The 22,682-nt window shown below is 38.3% G+C and overlaps 1 protein-coding gene across 1 annotated transcript in view; it reads left to right on the forward strand.

The window, feature by feature from the left end:
* Positions 1-22,682, forward strand: part of dom (domino) — a 485,316-nt gene that overhangs the window by 142,605 nt on the left and 320,029 nt on the right. The window contains exon 13 of the mRNA XM_067154429.2: positions 14,717-14,894. Coding sequence (XP_067010530.2) covers positions 14,717-14,894 — 178 coding nt within the window. The remainder of the gene's footprint in view (positions 1-14,716; positions 14,895-22,682) is intronic.

Raw genomic sequence — 22,682 nt, forward strand, 5'->3', positions numbered from 1 at the left:
AGGTCATTACAAAAACGTCAGTAGGAATGTATTGATTAAAAGCTATGTTATCATGTAAATAATCAAATGAAAAAGTGCACATTTTCTCACTTTTAACAAACAGTACTATGGTTCCGATCAAACAGTCCAAAGTTCCAGAGCTGGAAAGACCAGGCCGCAGACAGCCGTGAACACTTCTCTGCCATTATTCCGTTAAATGTGCACACTTCTTGATCCAATCAGTGCCTCAGAGTAGGGATTGAATAGTTCAAATGTTATGATGAACCAGTGTGTTACGTACCAGTAGTATCAGAAAATTTATGTAACAGGGGAATTGCCTGCTAAAGAAGAAAGTTACCTAACTCCCCAGCTACTTCCTGCCGGTATTTAGGCAGACTGTTACACTTGTATATGACTGGGTCAGTTGGCCGTGTGGTTAGGGGTGTGCAGCTGTGAGCTTGTATCTGGGAGAGTGGATTTGAACCCCACTGTCGGCAGCCTAAAGATGTTATTCCGTGGATTTCCATCTTCACACCAGGCAAATGCTGGGGCTGTACCTTAATTAAGGCCAAGGCCACTTCCTTCACACTCATAACCTTTTCCTATCCCATCGTCGCCATAAGACATAACTGTCAGTGTGACGTAAGGCAAATAAAAAAAATCCTATCTATCGGAGATGAGTGGCAACAGAAGACAAAGCACATCACAACAAAAAATGGTCAATGTAATGTTATCGTTGATTAATTTTATAAGCTTTCTATGTTGTAGGCCTTCACATTTAGTTTTCTTTCGACTCTGTGATCTTAGGGCGTATTATAAAATCATTTATAGTGTAGACTGTAGTTCCTTATTCTCAGACTTTACATAACGATTTTCATTAAAACCTGCCAACCCATTTTCTCGTGACTCGGCACTGATAAGTACTTGGTAACAAAAATCCAAATTCATGAATATCTCTGATCATAGCCGGTATGGTAACAATGTATAAGACATAAATGATCAGAAATATAATACTATATAACTTTAGTTGTGTAGTATTTATCGATACGACCACTAATAACATAATTATTTGGGAAATGATTTTTAGGCCTACCCCGAAACTACCATTTCATTCAGCGTGAATATAATTATTTATGGCCTAGATTATAGCGACTTATACCCTGACTTTGCATACCGATTTCCATTAAGATAGGACCACTAATATCATTGATATTTGAGAATTCAGTTGTAGGCCTTCCCCTAAGCTACCGTTGTTTACAGCGTGAATACAGTTACTTATGGCGTAGATTGTAGTGACTTATTCCTTCACTTCCCCTACCGACGTTCGTTAACATACTACCATTAATAACAAATATTTGAGAATTCAATTTTAGGCCTTCCCCTAAACTACCATTTCATGAGAATTCAATTTTAGGCCTTCCCCTAAACTACCATTTCACTCAGCGTGAGTAAAATTATTTATAGCCTAGATCATGGTGACTTATTTCCCAAATTTGTATACTGATTTTCATTAAGATATGACCACTAATAACATATATATTTGACAATTAAATTTTAATAATAATAATAATAATAATAATGTTATTGGCTTTACATCCCACTAACTACTTTTACGGTTTTCGAACACGCAGAGGTGCCAGAATTTAGTCCCGCAGCTGTTCTTTTACGTGCCAGTAAATCTACCGACACGAGGCTGACGTATTTCAGCACCTTCAAATACCATGGGACTGGGCCAGGATTGAACCTGCCAAGTTGGGGTCAGAAGGCTAGCGCCTCAACCATCTGAGCCACTCAGCCTGACAGAATTATATTATGAGGCCTTCCCCTAAACTACCATTTCATGAATAAAATTATTTATGGCCTGGATTGTAGCGACTTATTACCTGACTTTTGTATACCGATTTTAATTAAATTCTTTTCAGCCGTTTTCTCGTGATGCGTGTACATACATACATACATACATACATACATACATACATACATACATACATACATAAATTACGGAAAAGTAAAATGTGCATTTCCTTGTTACTGTGGGCATGACTGATACAGAAATACCATCCTTTTTAAATTCTGAGTAATGTACAGACAAAACTCTTATTTTATATATATATATAAAATTGTAATATTTAGCCAAATTGTTGATGATTTTAATTTGTTCCCGGATTTTCCGTTTTCCTGTGTTTTAAGTTTTTTCCTGTGGCTCCGCCCAAAACTGAGACATAAGGTTCCGCTGTAGTCATGGTTTTTTCCGTGATGTGTGAGATTTACGTATTGCCACTGCCGTATTGTGAAAATTACTGGTGTTATGTTTGCGGGTGTAAATAAAGCCTATTTTCTTTTTCTGTTGGATAATAAATCTGAGTAATGCCAGGTAATAGAATTGTGCCATGTTTGAATAATGCATTTAATAACGTAGCTTGCAGCAGTGATGAGCCATTAATAAAATTAGAAAAAGGAGAATGGGAGGCGATAATTGCTTTTTAGTGTATAGGTTTACGTGAGAGGTACTATAGCCAAGATCCCACTTGCCCTTCTTATAAATTCAAAATGTCCATTTTCATGAAATTTCTTCAAGCAGCTTTCCTGTGATGTTATAACAAATACATCGATCATTATTTGTCCTATCTGGTATTTAGTGTTCAAAAACTACTGAAATTATGTATAGATAAAATATGATCATATGCAAGACTCGTCTCCGTGCCTTGGGGTGTGGTGCAGCTGTTTTCAGGCACACTCGCAATGGAAGAGAGCTGCATTTACCATTTATAACTGCATACCAACTCACCTGCCATTTTTAGATCTGTGGCAGTACTGGGGATCGAACGCACGCCACTGAGGTCTGCAGCTAAATTCCACTTTGAGGCGGATGCTATATCTGATTATTATGTTAGGGTATCTTGTGAAACTCTTGTACTTGGATGACCACATTCTATGATGACTAAACAATGTCTAAATGTTGCAGGTGGTGTTTTACCTTTATCTGTGACCATGTTGACAAGAGGCATTTGTCTGAGAATATGTTCGTGCTTTGTAGAAACCCTAGTTGTACTGTTACGCTATGATTATATGACGCATTGATGGTTATGAATTTCATGTTTTTGGTCCGTATTGAACCGAGAATAATATATAAGTAATAATAATAACGTAAACGTTTCCACCTTTTCAATACTACAATATATTCACAAAATTACAAATTATACGGTACTAGTTTCGACCCATCTAGGGGTCATCATCAGCCGTATTGGAGCAAAGATCATTTGTGGCGAAATCCTAAGAAAATGTTATTTTAAAGAATAACAAGTGATCTTTGCTCCAATACGGCTGATGATGACCCCTAGATGGGTCGAAACTAGTACCGTGTAATTTGTAATTTTGTGAATATATTGTAGTATTGAAAAGGTGGAAACGTTTACGTTGTTATTATTATTACTTATATACAGTAGAACCTCGATAATTCGAAATCGGTTAATTCAAAATCCCGCCTAATTCGAAGAAGCTCTCGTTCCCGGAAACATGAGATACAGTTTTGCATGTTATTTCAATTGTTTAATTCGAAATACGGATAATTCGTAATTCGAAGTACAATGTTGACCCCATTACCGAAATGCAGACTTTTAATTCGAAACTGCCTTTACATTTTAAAACAATAGTATGTTGCAGAGTAATTTCAACTTGAAATTTATCCGCTCCGCGTCATAATAGAACGCGTGTTCCGGAACGAGGAGGGGTAGGTTTCCGCACTTACACTCACGTCGGTGGGTCTACAGTGCGCTTCATGATTGCTAAATTGAATGAAATCTGAATTCTTTCGTATTCAACCTTTTAAGGAACGCCGTAATATCACGCAACAGGCAGTGTGCGGGAAAACAGAATCCATGAACACTGGCGATGCCGATAGTTGACGAAAAAACGTGGCAAATATAATAAATTCGTAGGCACCGAACAATATTGTCATTGCCGGTGAAACTGCATTGCTTTATTTTAATGCGAGCCCAAGCGGTCTTAGGTCTGGTTTTAAAGGAGAAATTGCCAGCCGGGAAATCGTACAGTGTGAGGGATGGGGGTCATAGTAGTGCGTTGCAGTTGCAATGCACATGGAAGCGAGATACTTTATCCCCTCGTCATAGGAAACTTCTATAAGCCACAATGTTTTAAGAGCGTCGGGCACTTTCCATGCCAGCACAAAGCATCTATAATAAAAATGCAAACAGTAAAGAAATCCAAAAAATAATGCATTTGCACAGGGGAACCGGCATAATTTATCCTCGTCTTTGAATTGTGCGATTTTTTTTCTTTCGTTGCGTGAGGTTATGTTTGTCAGTGATTTATCCAAGCGCATTATTTGAACATTGTAAATGCACCTTCTTGGATACATTTCGGAAATAATTTTTTCCATGGCATTTGAAAGGTTTAAACTGTGAATCGGGGTGATTGCATGTATTAATGGGTCTTAGAATACTTCGTGACGCGGCAAGTGTTTACATTTCTGAAGTACGAAGGAAGTGCCATGGTGGGAAATCGTACAAGGATAGTCATAGGAAAGTTCGATTTTAAGGGCATCGGGTACTTTCTGTGTAAATACAAGGCATCTAAAATGCATACAGTATAGTAATCCAATTAATAAAGCACTTGCACATGGGAGCGAGCATAGATTTCTCCTCGTCTTTGAATCGTGCCTTTTTTTTCTTTCTTTCGTTGCGTGAGGTTATGTTTACCAGTGAGATATCCGAGTGCATTATTTGAATACTGTAAATGCACCTTCTGGGATACATTTTGTAAATAGTTCAATTTTCATGGCATTTGAAAGGTATAAACTGTGAATCAAGGTTAACTGCATGCAGTAACGGGCCTTAGAATATTTTGTAACGCGGCAAGGGTTCTGAATTGCGAATTGGCGGTTAATTCGAAATCACAGAAGCAGTTCGTACTACATTGTGTGCAAGAACATAGAAAAATTTACCCAGACTAAAAAAATTAGACTTTGAAGAGGAAATATCCAAATGAATAACTATAAAAATTGTATCTTTTTTTGTTACTTACAAGAAGAGCATTATATAAATTTCTGTTTTCATTTGTATTTCTCGAAGTCCGATTTTTGAGTCCCAACGACTTCGAATTAACGAGGTTTTACTGTATTATATGACGCATGCGACAATTTTGCCATTTCTAATTCTGATTATATTCTACTGTCCAGTGATATGTGTTTGTTGTTATTATTTATTATTATTATTATTATTATTAATACTGGAAAACTGGTTGAACAAATGCTCACACATATACAACCTCAGCAAGTGAAGTTTCTAAATGAACTTTCAGACCACTTACAATGAAGGCAGGAGTTTGACATCTTGATGGACATTCATTAGGGTGTCCCTTAAAAGGGCAATTTTTTTTTTTTCATTTATTGAAACGCATACCCCGTTATTGTGTTTATTAGTTTATTAGTTACCCAAATACAGAGTTTCAACTTTCTACATTAATTGAGAAAGAAAGATGAGAGAAGATTGGAGGCACTAGAGATGTGGGTATGGAGGAGAATAGAACGAGTGAAATGGGAAGACCGGGTAAGGAATTGGGAGGTATTACGAAGAGTTTGAGAAGAACAAAGTATGTTACAAACCATTAGAAGGAGAAAAATGAACTGGATCGGACGTTGTTTGAGGAGGGACTGTTTACTGAAAGAGGGAATAGAAGGAATGGTAAAAGGCAAACGAGGAAGAGGAAGGAAAAAATATCAAATGTTGGACAATATCCAAGGAAATAAATATTCGGACATGAAAAACTTGGCGCAGGACAGGCAACAGTGGAAGAGGTTCATTCCATGACAAGACCTGCCATAAGGCAAAACATCTAGATAGATAGACATTAATTTTAATCCGTGCCGACAGGGCCTAAAAGTTTTAGAAAATAGCTGCTGAAAGGGTCTCTTAAATGTAGTTGATAGATTATTTTAGAGAAATACAAATGAAAACAGAAATTTATATAATGCTCTTCTTGTAAGTAACAAAAAAAGATACAATTTTTATAGTTATTCATTTGGATATTTCCTCTTCAAAGTCTAATTTTTTTAGTCTGGGTAAATTTTTCTATGTTCTTGCACACAATGTAGTAAGGACTGCTTCTGTTCTTCATCTGCGGTAATCAAACCTTGAAAGTCTGTCATTAGTTTAACAGCTCTTTCAGCTGTGTCATTAACTGCTTTTAAGGTAGAAACCTTCTTTTTAGCTTCCACAAACGCTACGTTGTCTTTACATGAAGGTACAATTTCTTGAAGTCAAGTTTCAGTCGTGAAAATAAATCTTTACTCTTGACAGAAACCAAATCACTCAAAGATTTCCCTGAAACAAGATAAAGATACTTGTAGTGCCTATAAAGAAAACAAATAAGTCCTAATTTACATACCAGATTACACTACGGGCCGATTGCAGAAACGATGACTAGTTTTAAGCCTTAGACATCGTCCACCTAAACATCTAAATCATTCACGATCTTCCATTGCATAAACAATGTCGGATGTTTAACTAGACACCCCTTAAGGTTTCAATTTTGGTTTGAAAATGGAGACAGAAGTATCTTTCATGCAACTCTTTGCTTGTCGCAACCAATGAAATTCGTCGGTGCGCGCGCCAAACGCCAGTCAGCTGTTTGTCTTCCTACACATTACTCAAATATGGCTGAGCCTGGCTTGCCCACAGATAAGAGTGGGTGCAAATTAAATCTCATAATATCGACACTAAAGCGACACTCCACCGTACGGGGAAGTGTAGCTTACTCATTCATTGTTACAGTGAGTGTAGTTTACTCATAAATACAGTAGCTTCGACGAAGAGAAGATTAAGCAATAGTAATGTGTAACAGTGTGTGTTGTACGGGCCATATAGATGTAGCTTGCATTCTGGAGATCGTAGATTCGAAACGCATCATCGGCAGCCGTGAAGATTGTTTTCCATAGTTTCCCTATTTTTATACCAGGCAAATACTAGGGCTGTTATTATGGCCACGGCTCTTCTTCCCCAGTCCTCTTTAAATGATTATCACCACCACTTGCCTTTTCCTATCTGATAGTTGCCGAAAACCTATGCGATTATATATATATATAAATCCCATACAACCTACTTTTTAGTTTTTACTATTATGTGTCTTTACTTGGCAGTAAAAATAAGTTAATCTCTCCTGGTTGATGTATGTGACAGCCCTCAGACGATCGGGACACGTAATTGTGATATGTAGGCCTATGTAGTCGAAGTGACCTATAATTCCATGGAAATTACCCCATGTATATAATAAAATATATCGATTGCCAAGAATTTATTCAAGTTGACTGTTACCGGACTGTCACTTTGTCAGTCTCAAGAAACAAGTCTCGCGTAAAGCGAAATTTTTTTTTATGATTACCTCCCCGTGCGTGTCAAACGAATTGCTGCGATTTAGCAGTGGGCGACCCACAGAGAGACCGTCGGACTAACCTTTCTTCCCGGAATCGTCTCGACGTGATAATACAAATAACGTATTTCACGGTACATAACCGCTGAATGTGATTCACTCCTGTCATTTGAGGTTAAACAGTGCTCTCGGCAGTGTTTTAAACATGACCGGTTGAACATCGGTTTTAGACAGTGTCTAAGTGATAAATAACGTTTCTGCAATGCGGCAGCCATACTTAAGGCATTGTTTAACCATAGACATCGTCTAAATGATTTTTTTGCAATCGGCCCTACTAGTCTACTATGTACCATATAGAGAGCCAGACGTCTCTTCTTTCGATGGAACATATCTCTTTCCGGAATCACCAAAGCTTTCTTTTTGTAAGTTTTCTACAATGTTTCCTTTGGTCTGCTCATCAACTTCATCAAAAATTGAAAGGATGGCTATTTCCTCTGACAAGTACCACAAGTGTTGACTGAACTTGTTTAAAGCCGCATTGGAAATCAACTTGTCAACTTTCTCGTAATCTTTTAAGGTCTTTAAAAACCAAAATCTTGATTCGGCGCTTTTATCGCCAAACTACATCCAAGCCAGGGCTTCACATAAACTGTCGCAATGAATAAACAAACATCTTGTAAAGCATGTTTGTCCTTAGCGCTCATTTTAAACTGGGACTTCAGTAAATACATTTTTAAGGAGTAAATAGCTCTTGCGATCCATTGTGCTTGATGCATTGCACCAGGAGGTCTGATTTTTATTTTATTTTTAATGTCTCCACCCAGAAAAACAATAGCGAGCTCATTTTTTGAGCTTGCGATAATCATCTCGTACAGTCAATTTTGCCAGTTCATTGTTAAAAAACGTCACCAATTCAGTAATATTTGCCTCACAGAGATGTTGGACAAAATCAGTGCACGGTTCGATGGCATTAGGATTAATACTTCCAGTTGTCTCTAAACTTTTTAAACAGCAGAATATCAGGACTGCTAGTGATTTGCTGGATCTTTGATTCAAACACACTTTTGAGCACCATTTCGTAAATATGGCGGCGACAAGGAAAGAGTAACAACTCTCTTTCTAATTTTTGCTCTAAAAGCATACAAGCTCGTTCAAGTGTCCTGTATTAGATGCTGTTGTATCACAGCACATCATTTGTACCTTATCATCCAGGTTCCAGTCATGAAGGGCATTTGACACTGCTTTCGCTTGCTCTTTGGCAGAAAAGTTATCTAACTTCGGCACAGCAAGAAGTTGTTCTTCCTCGTCATATGAAATAATAATTGGTAGGCGTTCTTCTTTAGAACTTCTTACGTCCAGAGCAGGTAACAATTTTCCATCCCAATGAACAGTAACTATACTTCGGGCACGTTATTCTGAAAATCGGATTTAATGGATATCGCTCCATCTTTTCTCATTTGTGTTCGAATGCGTTGAATAGAAGATTTGTTGATCGGGTAATTGTCAGAACTAAGACCATGTGCTTCTACTACAGACCGAATTATATAAACACAATCTCTGATGCTGTCTAAAGTTGCAACTAATTTAGATGTGATAAAATCTTTTCTTGCTCTTCTTGTCGACGAAGCTAAAGAACTTACAGATTGAGATGTGGATGGCAGAGATTCTTCCAGGCTTTCTTCAGAGCTTGTAGATTGTTCTTCTATGTCTTCATGTGTATCAAAGGTCTGTAAACTTGCAGATTCCAATGAGCTCACGGAAGGCATTTGCTTTAGTCTCATCTTCTGCGAGTTTTCTCAGCCTGGCCCTTTCTTCAATTTCAGCCAACTTTTTGTCAACACCCGCTGGCTCTCTTTGCTTTTGCAAAAATATTTTATCTTCTTCGATTTTTATTCTTTCAAGAGCATCAGCATGTGCGATATCGAATAAATTATCTAATTCAAGTTGAAAGTTCACTTTGCGGCGCCTCTGTAAATGCTGAATCTTCTTGCTATTTTTTGCAGTTCTCACCAGACCTGATAAAGATCCACTAACTTCTTAACACAATTAGGCACAGCTCTGGTAAGTATTCTAGCCTTTTCCCAGAATATATTGCACTCCCGAATGACAAGATTTGCGCTTTCACTAACAGTCAACTTAACCTCACGTATGTTGAAAAATAGAACTGCAAGAACTTGACGATTAGAGGGTAATTTTGCGCCTGTTATTTGGTGATTTACTTCACCAACCAAGAAAATGCTTTTTCTTTTCATTGCTCCTTAGTTCCACTGACATCTTCGAAATATAAAACAATCCGTGCTAGCTAGTGGCAATAACAATGAGAGCGCGCCACCCTTGTGACGCAAATTGTATGGACATGTTTGCGCGTGAGTCGGCACGGGTTGCGCTTTTCCAAATAAGGAAAAAAAAATTGTTTTCGGGTGTTTTAGGCCCAAATGAATAAAACAATAACCTATGCATTGCAAAATTAAAACTTTGAAAAATAAGGGACACCCTAACATTCGTGAATCCTCTTTCATTTGGTATTAAATAAAATCATGAGCGAATGGGAAATCACACTAACCAGCAAAATTAATGGGTCAAGTAAATTTTAGAAGAAAAAGGCTTGTTATGTTTTGAAACAATTGTTTTATTATTTACCTATGAGTAGCACCCCTCTATGAGGAACACCATGGGTCTGCGTTGCATTATAGTAGAAACATTATGTGAGGAACACCAAGGGTCTGTTGCCTGTGGGTGGTACCATAATATGTGATACACTGTGGGTCTACATCGCCTTTGATTAGTACCACTATGTGAGGAACACCATGAATATATGTGGCCTGTGAGTAGTACCACTATGTGAGGAATACCACGGATCTAGGTGACACCTATGATTAGTCTCACTATGTTAGGAACAACATTGATCTGCATTGCTTGTGAGTAGTACCCTTGAATTGAATAATAGTCACATTTTTTGAAGAGAGAATCTTTCATGTATGTCTGATGTATTTTTTCGGCAAAATGTAGTACGTATCCTTCCTTAAAATGATCACCATTTCCCTTCGCACAGACCCTAAGTCTCTTCAGCCACTTGTCAAAGGCGTTGCGCAGGGTCTCAACGGGAAAATAGGCCACAGCCTTCACCTAGGATCGCTTAATGCATTAAATGTTTGGGGTGTTTTTTTCATACCATTCCCTGAAGTACTGCCCACAATTTTTAGCATAGCTCTGCAATTCCTGCCTTGTGCTTGGAGCTCAACCCTCTCTCAGTGCTCCATTGTTGGTTTGTGAACAGGATATCTTTCATTGGCTTCATAACAGTGTCCTAATGCAATTAATCAGAAGTCGTCGCCCCTCTCCCGCATAAATGGGGCTGTGTGATATTGCCGTCGGCCACTTCGCCAAACCATGACCAAAAGCTAGATGATGGTACCCCAGGAAGCTACGAGCTTTCTCATGAGCTTGTCATGAGTTTAAAGCATACTGAAATATTGTGATCTGAATGACTTGTTTTGTTGTTTGTTTTGCCAAAAATATTTCCATCTATGAAGACAATCTCCCTGTCACCTTTGTGGGTGTAATGCTGAAGGAGAAGTTTTGATTGAAACTTCAGTTGAAGAGTTAAGGAGTAATCTGTACTGTGTACAGCAGAAGTAGAGAGCTTGTTGCTATTATCTTAACAGGAGTCTTGGAACCTCTTGGAACACACTCATGTTTCACTCAGTGCCATCACACTACCCAACAACTTTAATCCTAACTATTTTGTGATTATTCTTGATTGGAAATTATCAGGATCATCTAATCCATAATGGTATTTTTCTTGCAGTAGGGCTGAACAACCCTTGTGTCAAAAAGATTGACACAATGCTGAAGGTAGGATAAGAACTACACTAACCTAGTCACTGTAATCGATGCCTGCGATATCACAGTTATAAATTGAAAGAACTGACTGAATTGTTGTATGCCGACCCCGTGGTTTAGGGTTAGCATGCCTGCCTCTCGCCTGGAGGCCCCGGGTTCGATTCCCGGCCAGGTCAGGGATTTTTCCCTTGACCTGAGGGCTGGTTCGAGGTCCATTTAGCCTACGTGATTAGAATTGAGGAGCTATCCGACGGTGAGATCGTGCCTCTGGTCTCGAAAGCCCAAAATACAGTGGAACCTCGATTATCCGTTCCCGGAAAATACGTTTTCCCGGAATATGAATTCAAATTACGTGGTCCCGCGAGCATGGTAATTAAATCACATTGTAAAAGTCCCGCATTATCCGTTCCTCGAAGAAACGATTTCCCGGATCAACCGTCCAGAAATTCCAGTCCCATCAACGCTAAATCCTCGATCAATCGTTCTTTAATAAACTGTATCTCACGAAAGGACGGCTGTGGCATATTTATGGATCTTGGCGTTATTAAAGGAAGTACTGTACCGGTACTGGAAAAGCGATCGGCGGTGAACTTGCATAAGGGACTATCTTAGCGTCGCATTCGGGTGGTATTGTTTAGAGAATCTCGGAAAATCATAAAGCAGAGAGTGGTCACAACAATTGCAAGGAGACACGGCGGATTTCGACACCTCTGCTTGAAGACGGAACGAGTTTCGTCAAATGTTCGCACTTATAAAACGTTCATATTATGTCCATGGTTAGATGTTTATATTTTTACATTTTTTCGATCGTACTGTCGAAGAGGTTTTCGGCACTTTGCTCAGGGCACTGCAGAGTAACTGGGCTTTCAGGCAGGAATCGAAACTGCTCCTTCTTAATACAAATTCAGTATTTTTGATATTATCGTGCATGATTATGTTAGCGAGACCAAAATAGATGTTGCACCTTACATTAAAAAAAAAGAAAGCTATGGGAGGTCTTGGGATTGCCTATTACTGTTTAGGTCCTAATGAAAGACTGGGAATTTTACGTTTTCGTGTTAAAATACCAAAAACCGCAGTCGTTTTATTTGCGCACGTTACGTTTTAAATGGTTGGTATCATTTCAAACTCGTACTGACATGTGCAGCGAGCGCGCTTTCCAGATGACCTCAAGGTCACGAATAACCGTAATTTCTGAAGTTTTGATATTTCTTTTATCTTTCCAATTTGATTGGATTTGTGACGCGCAGAATTGAATATAATGCATTCGAGAACTTTTAAGAATCGATACTTACATTCGAAACCGTGTTTTCGAGTTCAACATAACCTTTAAAAGTCGATGTAGGCCTAATTTGCGCGGTACGAGATTTCCAGAAACTGACTACGAACAGTATACCGGAGACCAAATTACAATGAAAGATTAAGAAATGAAAGGATTTCGTCATTTTGGGTGCTTTTGTACCTAATGTGCTTTATTAGATGAGAGAATTAAAAACTACTTGTGGTCATTTGGCTTGGCGTTATTAGATTTTTCGAAGAGTTTGGCTAGCCTAATCAAAGTTGCTGAACTGAAGGAAGTTTTCAAGGGAAACTGACGAAGATTCCCCTGTAAAATTGAATATAAAGTATCGAGATTTTGAACTCGCGTACCGGTAATTAATGCGGTTTCGCGGTCTAACATGCCCGCCTCTCATCCAGAGGGCCCGGGTTCGATTGCGACCAGGTCAGGCAATTTTACCTGGATGTAAGTCTGGTTCCAGCTCCACTCAGCCTACGCGATTACCTTTAATTGTGGAACTATCTAATGGTGAGATGGCGACTCCGATCTACAGAGCCGGGAATATCGGCCGAGAGGATTCGTCGCACTGACCAAGCGCACCTCGTAATCTGCAGGCCTTCGGGCTGAGCAGCGGTCGCTTGGCAAGCAAAGTTCCACTGGGGCTGTAGTTTGGTTTGGTTTAGTTTAGGAGTTTTTGTAAGAATATAATTATACATATTTCATTTTTGTGATGTTTAGCCAAATTGTTGGTGGTTTTCATTCATTCCCGGATTTTCCGTTTTCCCGTGTTGTACGTTTTATTTTCATGGTCCCTCGAAAAACGGAGAATCGAGGTTTCACTGTAATGGCCAAGAGCATGCGTCGTGCTGAACACACAGCCCCTTGTAATCTGCAGGCCTTTGGGCTGAGCAGCGGTTGCGGGGCAGGCCAAAGCTCTTTCAAGGGCGTTAAGTGCCGTGGGGTTCGGTTTGGTATTGTTGTATCCATAGTTGTAACGATCTCAGTAACTTCTTTGCTTCGGTTGTGTACCTGGTCTGGGGCTTCATCAGGCAACTGTCTGTGGTTGCGTGGTGTGAAGTTATTTTCCACACAGTATTTGTGTTTGCAAATTATTATGGGTTACTAGTATAATTGGAGAGATGGACAGATAGGTATCCAGCGAGTCCTTCCCTTGGAAATGATAATGAAAACCAAGTAAATTAACCAGAATCAGGTAAGTTGGCCGTGTGGTTAGTTGCCCGCAGCTTTGAGCTTGCATCTGGGAGTTAGTCGGGTAGAACCCCACTTTTGGCAGCCCTGGAGATGTTGTTCGGTGGTGGTTTCCCATTTTCACACAAGGCAAATGCTGGGGCTATATCTTAATTAAGGCCACGGTCGTTTCCTTCCTACTCTTAGCCGTTTCATGTCCTATCGTCACCATAACACCTATCTGTGTTGGTGTATAAAAAAAAAAAAGATAACCAGCAAATGATTACAAAAACATGACAAATGTAAAACTTCGTACTCAAAAGTTAGTGCTATTGTGGTTGGAATGAAGTAGAAATGTCAGAGTTCATGATTGAAATGCGACTTGAGAATTGAAGGGTGTTTTTCCAAATGCTTTTAATATTTTCAAATATTGTAAGGATTTTTATCTTCAGCAGATAGGTGTGTCTTCTTATTCTTGGTATTTTTGCATTCCAGATGTCAGATTGAAAGTACAAAAAATAACTGTATAAATTAATAAAAGCAAGACTGTATTTTATTTTGTTTGTTAAAAGTTGCTAGATCATATTGCCATTATTCACATTCGACATGAACATATTTAGGTTTCTTATCACAGCTGTCACAGACTCCTGTTGCACTTACCAGTAATATCAGGTGAATCTGACCTTGGATGTATTAAACTAGATGGGGTTTTGATCTGTGAAGATCTACATTTTTACCATTCTCTTTATAGTTGATTTAATTACCATAATTTTCCTAATTTCTGATAGAGAATGTCCACTTTGTTACCCACTACTTTCTGCTTACATTGGAAAAAATATATATATTTTTTTAGTGGGTATTGTTACTTATTATGTACTGCAATGAGAAAATTAAATTGTAGCACATCTATACGTCTCTGAAATGAATTTATTCCTATAAATTTGTTTGCTTACAGCTATTATATAATGATTGTTTTTTAATGTGAAATATCGAATGTATTTTCATTTTATATTCATTTTTTTGCAATCTGCTTGCTCACAGGTTGTTACAACGATACCATTCCTCCTCAAACACACACTGCGAGAGTACCAGCATATAGGTTTAGATTGGTTAGTCACCATGTTCGATCGTAAACTAAATGGAATTTTAGCTGATGAAATGGGTCTTGGCAAAACCATCCAAACCATATCTCTTTTGGCTCATTTGGCTTGTGAGAAAAGTAAGTATATTTTCAGATAAATATTAATATTTGTATGATTTAGTGTTGGTCTTCACAAAAAATGTGAGATTATTTGAATAATTTTTTTCAATCAAAACAGTATGATGTATGGATTAAAACAGTATTGTAGCTTTTTGTGGACTAGTGATGTGAGAACATATATTAATGCAGTTTCATTATTATTGATATTATTGATATGAATATGATATGAATAATTCCACTGTTACCATCTTCATAAAAAGCAATCAAGGCATCTGTGGTAATTAATGTGGCATATCCCTGCTCTTCATTGCTCGTAAAATATTTGGTAGAATTCTGTTTAATAGTCTCCAGGTAGTCCTCCAGAAGGTACTTCCTGAATCCCAATTGGAGTTCCTTGGAGAGTCACTCAATATGATCTTCTGTGCGATTCAACTTGAAAAGTGCAGAAAACAACAAAAGCATTTGCTTTTTTGAGTTCTACTATCTTGAAAAGTTAGTGTCGATGGTTTTAAGGGAATTCAGCTGCTCGTATCACTTTGTTAGATTGATACAGGCACTCCATAATGTGCGTGGACAAGTGTTGCACCAAAATGAAACTTCAGAAGAATTTCCCATCACTAATGGTCTTAAACGTGGCTGTGTACTCGCACCAATACATGTGTGGAACTTAACTATAGTCTTGATGGAGGGTTACTCTTGGCCTAACAATCAACATTCCTAAAACATAGATACTCGCACAGCCAGCTCCTTCAACTGCCATTTTAGATTTCAATATTTCTATCTCCAGTATGCCTCTATAACAAGTACATGATTTTGTTTAGCTAGGAGGTATTCTCTCTAGTAACTACTCAATGGAGGACGACATGGAGACCAGAATACTGGCTGTCCATAGAGTTATGAGTTAACAAGAATGAACTCGTAGTATTGGGCAAGTTCCTTGTAGACAGATTTTTCTCACAAACAATTGAACCTTGTCTACTGTGTTTGAATCTACATGGGAGGTGAAACATAGTTTGATAATTGAAGTGAAGTCTGACAAAATATTAAATTTGTTAAGAAGGAAGCCATACTTTCCAGTGTCGACTTGGTTAAATGTAACTTAAAAGCTTTCCAGTGTGTTGAACACACAAGCTAAATATTGCACTATAACATACCTGTAAACAAAACAAATTATTAATTAATAATAGTGTGTGTTTTTATTCCTTGTTCAATAATGTGTTTCTTACTGGTACATTATAGAGTTATATTTAACTTGTGCATTCAATAGACTGAAACCCTTAAATATATTAAATGGGAGGAACATACAATCGTGTACTAATTCTGTTTTTGGGTGACATTGCATGAAAGAACACTGTAGAACGTATTAGAACTCTATAACTGATTGTGGAATCTCCATTGCTGACCCATTTTGATCTACATTTTTTCTTCAAGGTGAATTCTGTGCTCCGCATCCTTCTGTTTCTTAGCTCAAGGCACAATCACTGTTCTGTGTGGGATAGATGTTATCTGTTGTCTCTACAGTTATGAAATTGGTGTTGGTTTTTCAAAACACCATCTCTGGTGGCATTAGTGTTTTCTTTTTTTTCCCCTTTTAAAGTACGATTTTTCTCTTGTGGCATTAGTGTGTATCATTGTTGGTAGATGATAACAGGGCAAGCAGTTCGTAGGTTGGTATTTGGGGTACATTCATCGTGGTAGTCTTGCCATTATTGACAGGTGAAAATTTATTGTAGAGAAAAACGTGTGAGAACTGTAGATGTAACCACCTGAGTGGCATGCGCCGATCAGACGGCTTTCGCTCCTCACGCGAAAAGTGCCAGAGCCGACTGAATCGGCGCAATGATTTCCTAGAGTTTAACGGCTTCTGCTAATGGATGCCTCTGGGTGTTTCGTTCCGTTAGCAAGCTGAGGTTTTGAGCTTTCACGAGTGTGGCATAGTTTTGGCCTTTGACACGAACGGAGGGAGTTAATCTGTGATGTTCACAAGCTTTTGAGTTGTTGACAACATGGCGGGCTGTAGTAGAGATAGTTTGGTTGCCGGCGTGGATGACGATAAGCTAATAGCCTATTTGGAGGACAATGATACAATAGCAGATGAATTAGAATCGGAAAGTGATTTTGGTAGTGACGTGATGCCACGAACACCGCCATTATCACCAGTACCGAAAAGGAAGTGCTATTCTGGCCGCAGTACATCGGGTGTTCAGGTTAGTACTCAATGCAGTCTGTGGAACCGACTAAAAATTCACTGCCAGTTCTGAGTGATTCAGAAAGTGACGGTAATGATGACGGAGCTATGGAAGATGCGAGTGATGACAATAATAATGAAGGCAATGTGAATGCTAATGTTTTTTTCCGAGAATTTTTTCCGAACCAGTCTGATAGGTCTACCACTCCCGTCGTTTACATGGAACTCGCTGGGCCTAAATATGCGCCTCCACGTAATGCCCCTCTAATAGATTATTTTCAGATGTTCTTCACTACTTCATTGCTAAATTTGATGGTAAATGAAAGAAATAAGTATGCCCAACAATTCATGTCAATATATGCCTTTTCACCACTATCAAGGGTTAAAGTTTGGCGGGCTACTTCTGTATTGGAAATGAAAGCATTTCTGATAGTAATTTTTAAGGGTGTATATTGTTGAAATATGATCATTGTTACAGTTTTCACTAATAATTATTGTGTACTCCAAAAGGGTTGTGCATTAAATTATTGTTAAATGCCAGGTACGATTGACAGTGGAACAAAAATTTCACTGAGGAAAATGGTGAGTGCAGATTAAAAAAAGTACTTTTTGGGCTGGTTGTAGTTAAATTAAATTTTTAATGACGTTTTGTTTAGAATTGTGTGTGTATTTTACCTATGTTCTTGGGTTGAGGCAATGTCACAAACTGAATTTCCAAAATTAGACTAAAACTTATAGAAAAAAAATTAACAATTGTTAAATTGTTGTCACTTTAAAAATAAATTGGGTATGTTTTTCAAATTTATAAGCATTTCTTGGTAAAGTCAGAAGTATATTTTATATAATACTGCAAGAATAATGCATATATTTTAAAAATAAATTTCGTGTTTAATATTTTTCTGAAGTCTGCAGAACCACTAAAAATAGCTTGGCATTCTTAGCCAGAATTTCAGAAAATGGCTTGACACTAAGAGGGTAAAAAAAAAAAAAAATCAGAATGGTATAATGATAGGAACATGAAGATGTAACAGGACAAATACAATGACAGATCAGTGTGGGAGGAGGTAGCAGTTGAAAGAGGACAACCAACATGAAATCGCAAACGAACAATTTCATACATGTAGTCTTCAAACATGTAGGTTCTCTCCTCATCAGTTCCAGTTCTTCTACATCCATCTTTTCTCAATCCTCATCAGGAGGGTGGGCATCAACATTAAGGGGCTATCTTGACAGATCTTTAGTCTTGATGTGAGTAATGTAGGGTAACAGGAGCAGGTGGTAAAAGATCAGAAACACAGGGTGAACACACGAGGGGAAAATGATCCCAGTGGGTTATATAAATATTCGAAATTAATGAGAGAATTTGATAAGTCGTATAAAGATAGGAATGTGAAAATGGACACGTAATAAAATGAACACCTTGATGGGTCGTGGAAAAAGAGGGAACATTTGAAATATTTTACTAGGACAAACATGAAAACACAGAAGTGAAAGGATAAACTCTACATCTGATGTAGATGTTGATTCCCATAGGGAACCTAAAATATTTGTCCTGAATGAGTAAATTTATAATACCAATATAATGGTCCGTTATTGGACATTATAAATTTTCCAGCTAACTCATTCTTGGTTGCCTGTGTTTCGAAAGGCTAGTGCATACCGTGGAGGCCACTGCATAGGCTATTTGAAACCACCAGCAGTGCCAATGCACTATGAGAGCTACGTCTCATTTCCAAAAAATAGATGCCTGCCTGGCCATCAAATGATGTAGATGTTGATTCCCATAGGGAACCTAAAATATTTGTCCTGAATGAGTAAATTTATAATACCAATATAATGGTCCGTTATTTATAATATATTTATATTTATGATGGCAGTGAAAATAAACAACCGTATAGCTGATGACTGGCGAGTCAAGTTGTGACCTCTCAGACTTCGTGGACAGTGATTCCGATGCTCATGACGAATCCAGTACCGATTTCACCTCGGACAGTGTGTGTGGAATGTGACTGTACGTAACCAAGTGAGTGATAGTGATGATGTTGATAATTATAGTGACTGGGAAGAAAGAAATATTGACCAGAACAATCCCGCACAGGCTCCGCAATATTTCCTGGACTTATCAGTTCTTTAATTTCCTACTTTCTTACACCACTTTTATTACACTTGACGCCATGCATTTACAAGTTGCGCATAAACAATCTCCAGGAACTTTAAATATCGTTGATATAATCAAAAGAAAACAGAAGAATGTTGTAAGCTTGAATTATCTTTAATGGTCGTGCCAGTTTTGGTCTATAAGCCTATTAAATAAAAAAGGAACGAAGTGTCTCTCTTAGTGATGCTCTCAATATTTGTTCTTTTTTTTTTTTAAGGATCGCTCGTAGTGATTTCGTCACTAAAGGAGTGAAAAAAGTTATGGCAAATAGGCATACATTAATCTTCATTAAAGACTCTTATGCCTTTTAGCATTCAGTCGGTAAGGGACAATGAACTGACTGCCTTCCGCAATCCTCAGTTTGTAACTACCTCTCTGGTACCGCTCAGTTCCTAACTATATCATTTAAATCATTAAAATCTGAATGTAACCTTCGCCTCCCTGATCATTTCACTTTTCTTACCGTCAGTGACAGAATCTTTTTTTGTTGTTAATTAGATGTGGCTATCGGCAGTTGTCTTGAGTGGGCCCATAGCAAAGTACCTCCGTGGCTAGTTCCGCAGCCGGATGTATGGCTAGATCTACTTTATGGACCTAAGGTGAACACGGACCCCTCTATTCATCGGAGTTATTTCCAGAACTTCATTCACCTTTATCTGGCCGTGTGACCTGTCTTTGTGGATGTTCTAAGAGTGGGGTAAATGTAGGATTCCTCTGAATATTGAATTTTTTCGACCGAATTGTAATCAAAACCGGCTTACAACCTATTAGGTTGTGTTATGCACTTTTTTTTTTTTCTAGTTTTACATCGCAGTATATGTTGAGAGATGTTAAGTCCATCCATCCATTTTCTAAAGGCTAAGCCTTGTCGCTGCAGCCACATCCCACGGTCTTCAGCAGTCCTTTTCATCGTGACATAGGAAGCAAAACCCAGCTGAGTGCTTATGTTCCTAAGGTATGAGAGATGTGGTCTTCCTCTCGACTTGTTCCCTAGGACCTTTCCTTCGAAAACATTCTGGAGAAAGGTGTTATATCGTAGGACTTGCCCAAGAAATTCAGCTTTCCTTTGCTTTGTTGAATAAATTAAGGTCCGTTTCTCATTAACTTCATTCAAGAGTTGGATATTAGTCTTTCTTTCTGTCCAACTCGTCCCTGTCAGTCTTCTCCAGAACCACATTTCAGCAGCTTCTAGTGTTGATTGTGCTTGTTTTCCCAAAGTCCAGGTCTCACAACCGTAAGTTAGCACACTCCAAACAAAGGTTTTAATAAATTTCTTCGTGGTTTCAATACCTATGTGCTTATTTAACAATAGATTTTTCCTGTTTTGAAACACTTCTTGTGGCATGGCAATTCTTCTTTTGACTTCTGTCGGCACTGATTATCATTGGTAATAACACTACCCAGTTAACAAAATTCTTTAACCTGGTTTGTTTTTTCACAGCCTAATTTAATGTTTGTTTTCAATTCAGTCTTCTTCTTTTGAAAGACCATCATTTTTGTTTTCTTTGTGTTCATTTTTAGCCTGAATTTCTCTAACGTGTTGTTTAGTATACCAATCATCCTAGTCATTTTGTGCTCTGAATCAGCTATCAGTGCAATATCATCTGCAAAGCGAATACTATGAATTTGTTTAGCATTAAAATTTATCCCTTTGGTTTTTAAGTACGGAACAAAAATGGCCAACCGGACACCAGTGCGTTCCGAACCCACAACCTCCCGCTTTCGCGTCGGTTGCTCTACCAGTTGAGCTATGGTGGCCGAGCCCATCTCTGTTCTGTTGGAAAGGATCCAAGCTACAGGTTTGGGTTCGGATCCCACTGGTGTCCGGTTGGCCATTTTTGTTCTGTACTTAACATCTCTTCAATACATACTTAATGTACATAACACGACATAAATGGTTGAAAGTCGGTTTTGATTAGGATGCCTCCGATATTCGCACGAAGATCTTGCATCCCAGTGTTTGTAGCATTTATACTGCGGGGCTTTTTGCCATCTTAGAAGCTGTGCAGTTTTCATTGGGTAATAAGAGACCACTTTCTCGTATGTACTGGCTTGCAGTTTATTGATATTTGTTTCCCAAAACATCCACTGTTACGGCCGATTCATGACATTCTAGCCAGGTTGTGGGATGCTGGCACTGGAATCACTTTCGTGTGGCTCCTAAGCCACGTTGAGATTGCAGGGAATGAACTTGTGGATGAAACTGTGAAAGAAGTGGCACTTTGACTATCTACTGCAATGAACGTACCTGCTACAGATATTTGTTCTCAGCTACATCAAACCACCTCGAGGCCCTGGGCTAGCTATCCAAACTCCTAAGTTGAGAGCACTTAAGAAGATAACTGCCATGTGGTGGTCCTCTTTCTGACCTTTACTTTTACATATGTTGAGGATAGGTCATGGAAGATCTACGCATTCTTCCCTGTTGAAGAGGGAAGATTTCTCCACCCCCACCCCAATTGTATTTTTATGGTGCTGAATTCACCGTTGCCCACATCCTCACGGTGTATGCTCATCTCGCTGGTTTAAGATGGAACCTCAGTCTGCAACAGACATCCAAACTCGTACTTGATTATGACGGGAATGCTGCTGATCTCGACATTCACTTTAGTGCGAGAAAGGGTTATTCAAGGACATCTAAATTTCTAGTTTTCAATATTCTTTCTAGTTTAATAAAACCTTTTTGCTTTATTTTTAAAATTCTTTGTTTAGTAAATAGTTCTAATTTTATTTTTTCATTTTTTGTTTCCACTTAATTTTTTGGGAGTGAATGGTTACCTAGTTGTACTTGCTCTTAACAGAAAAATCACCACCACCACCACCACCCCTCCATTTGCCTCATTTAACCACATGAGACAACCTGTTTTAAATGTTCATCTTCATCCTTTCAGTTTATTCTCAACTTAAGGGATGGTCTGACAATAAAATATTTTTGTGAGGTTTTCTTCTAAAATATCTTCATTCATGTATGTGCTTTCATAGTACAAAAGGATTTTGTGAAATTCGAAAGAGATATGTAGGAAAAATGTAATTAAATACTAGCCTGCAGCTGAGGAGTGGGCGTTGCATCATATGACATTTGTCACAGTTTTACTTGTTTCCTCTGAAAAATAAATCTGGACTTTGGTGCCATCTCTTGAGCATTCTGGGTATCTCTTGAAAATATGTATGTGTTCTTTGAGAAGCAGGTATTTATTTTCATGCTCTGTGATCGATAGTTCTTTGAAGTTGCTTGTAAACAGGCTTGTCAGAAATGTTTCGGTGGTTTTATTTCTGTTATTCAGTGTTCAATCATGCCTAAAGTCAGAGGTAAAACTGCACTAAAATGGAGAGCAAAAGAAATGCTTCCTAGGAGGTGGTCTACAAACCACACAGAAGAAACGCCCACATGTGAGATTGAAGTAAATATTTCTAAGGGATCAAATGAACCTGAACTTGAAGGTGAAGGCCAGTGTATGTT

The sequence above is a fragment of the Anabrus simplex genome, chromosome 10 (assembly GCF_040414725.1).
Source record: "Anabrus simplex isolate iqAnaSimp1 chromosome 10, ASM4041472v1, whole genome shotgun sequence".
NCBI lineage: Eukaryota > Metazoa > Arthropoda > Insecta > Orthoptera > Tettigoniidae > Anabrus > Anabrus simplex.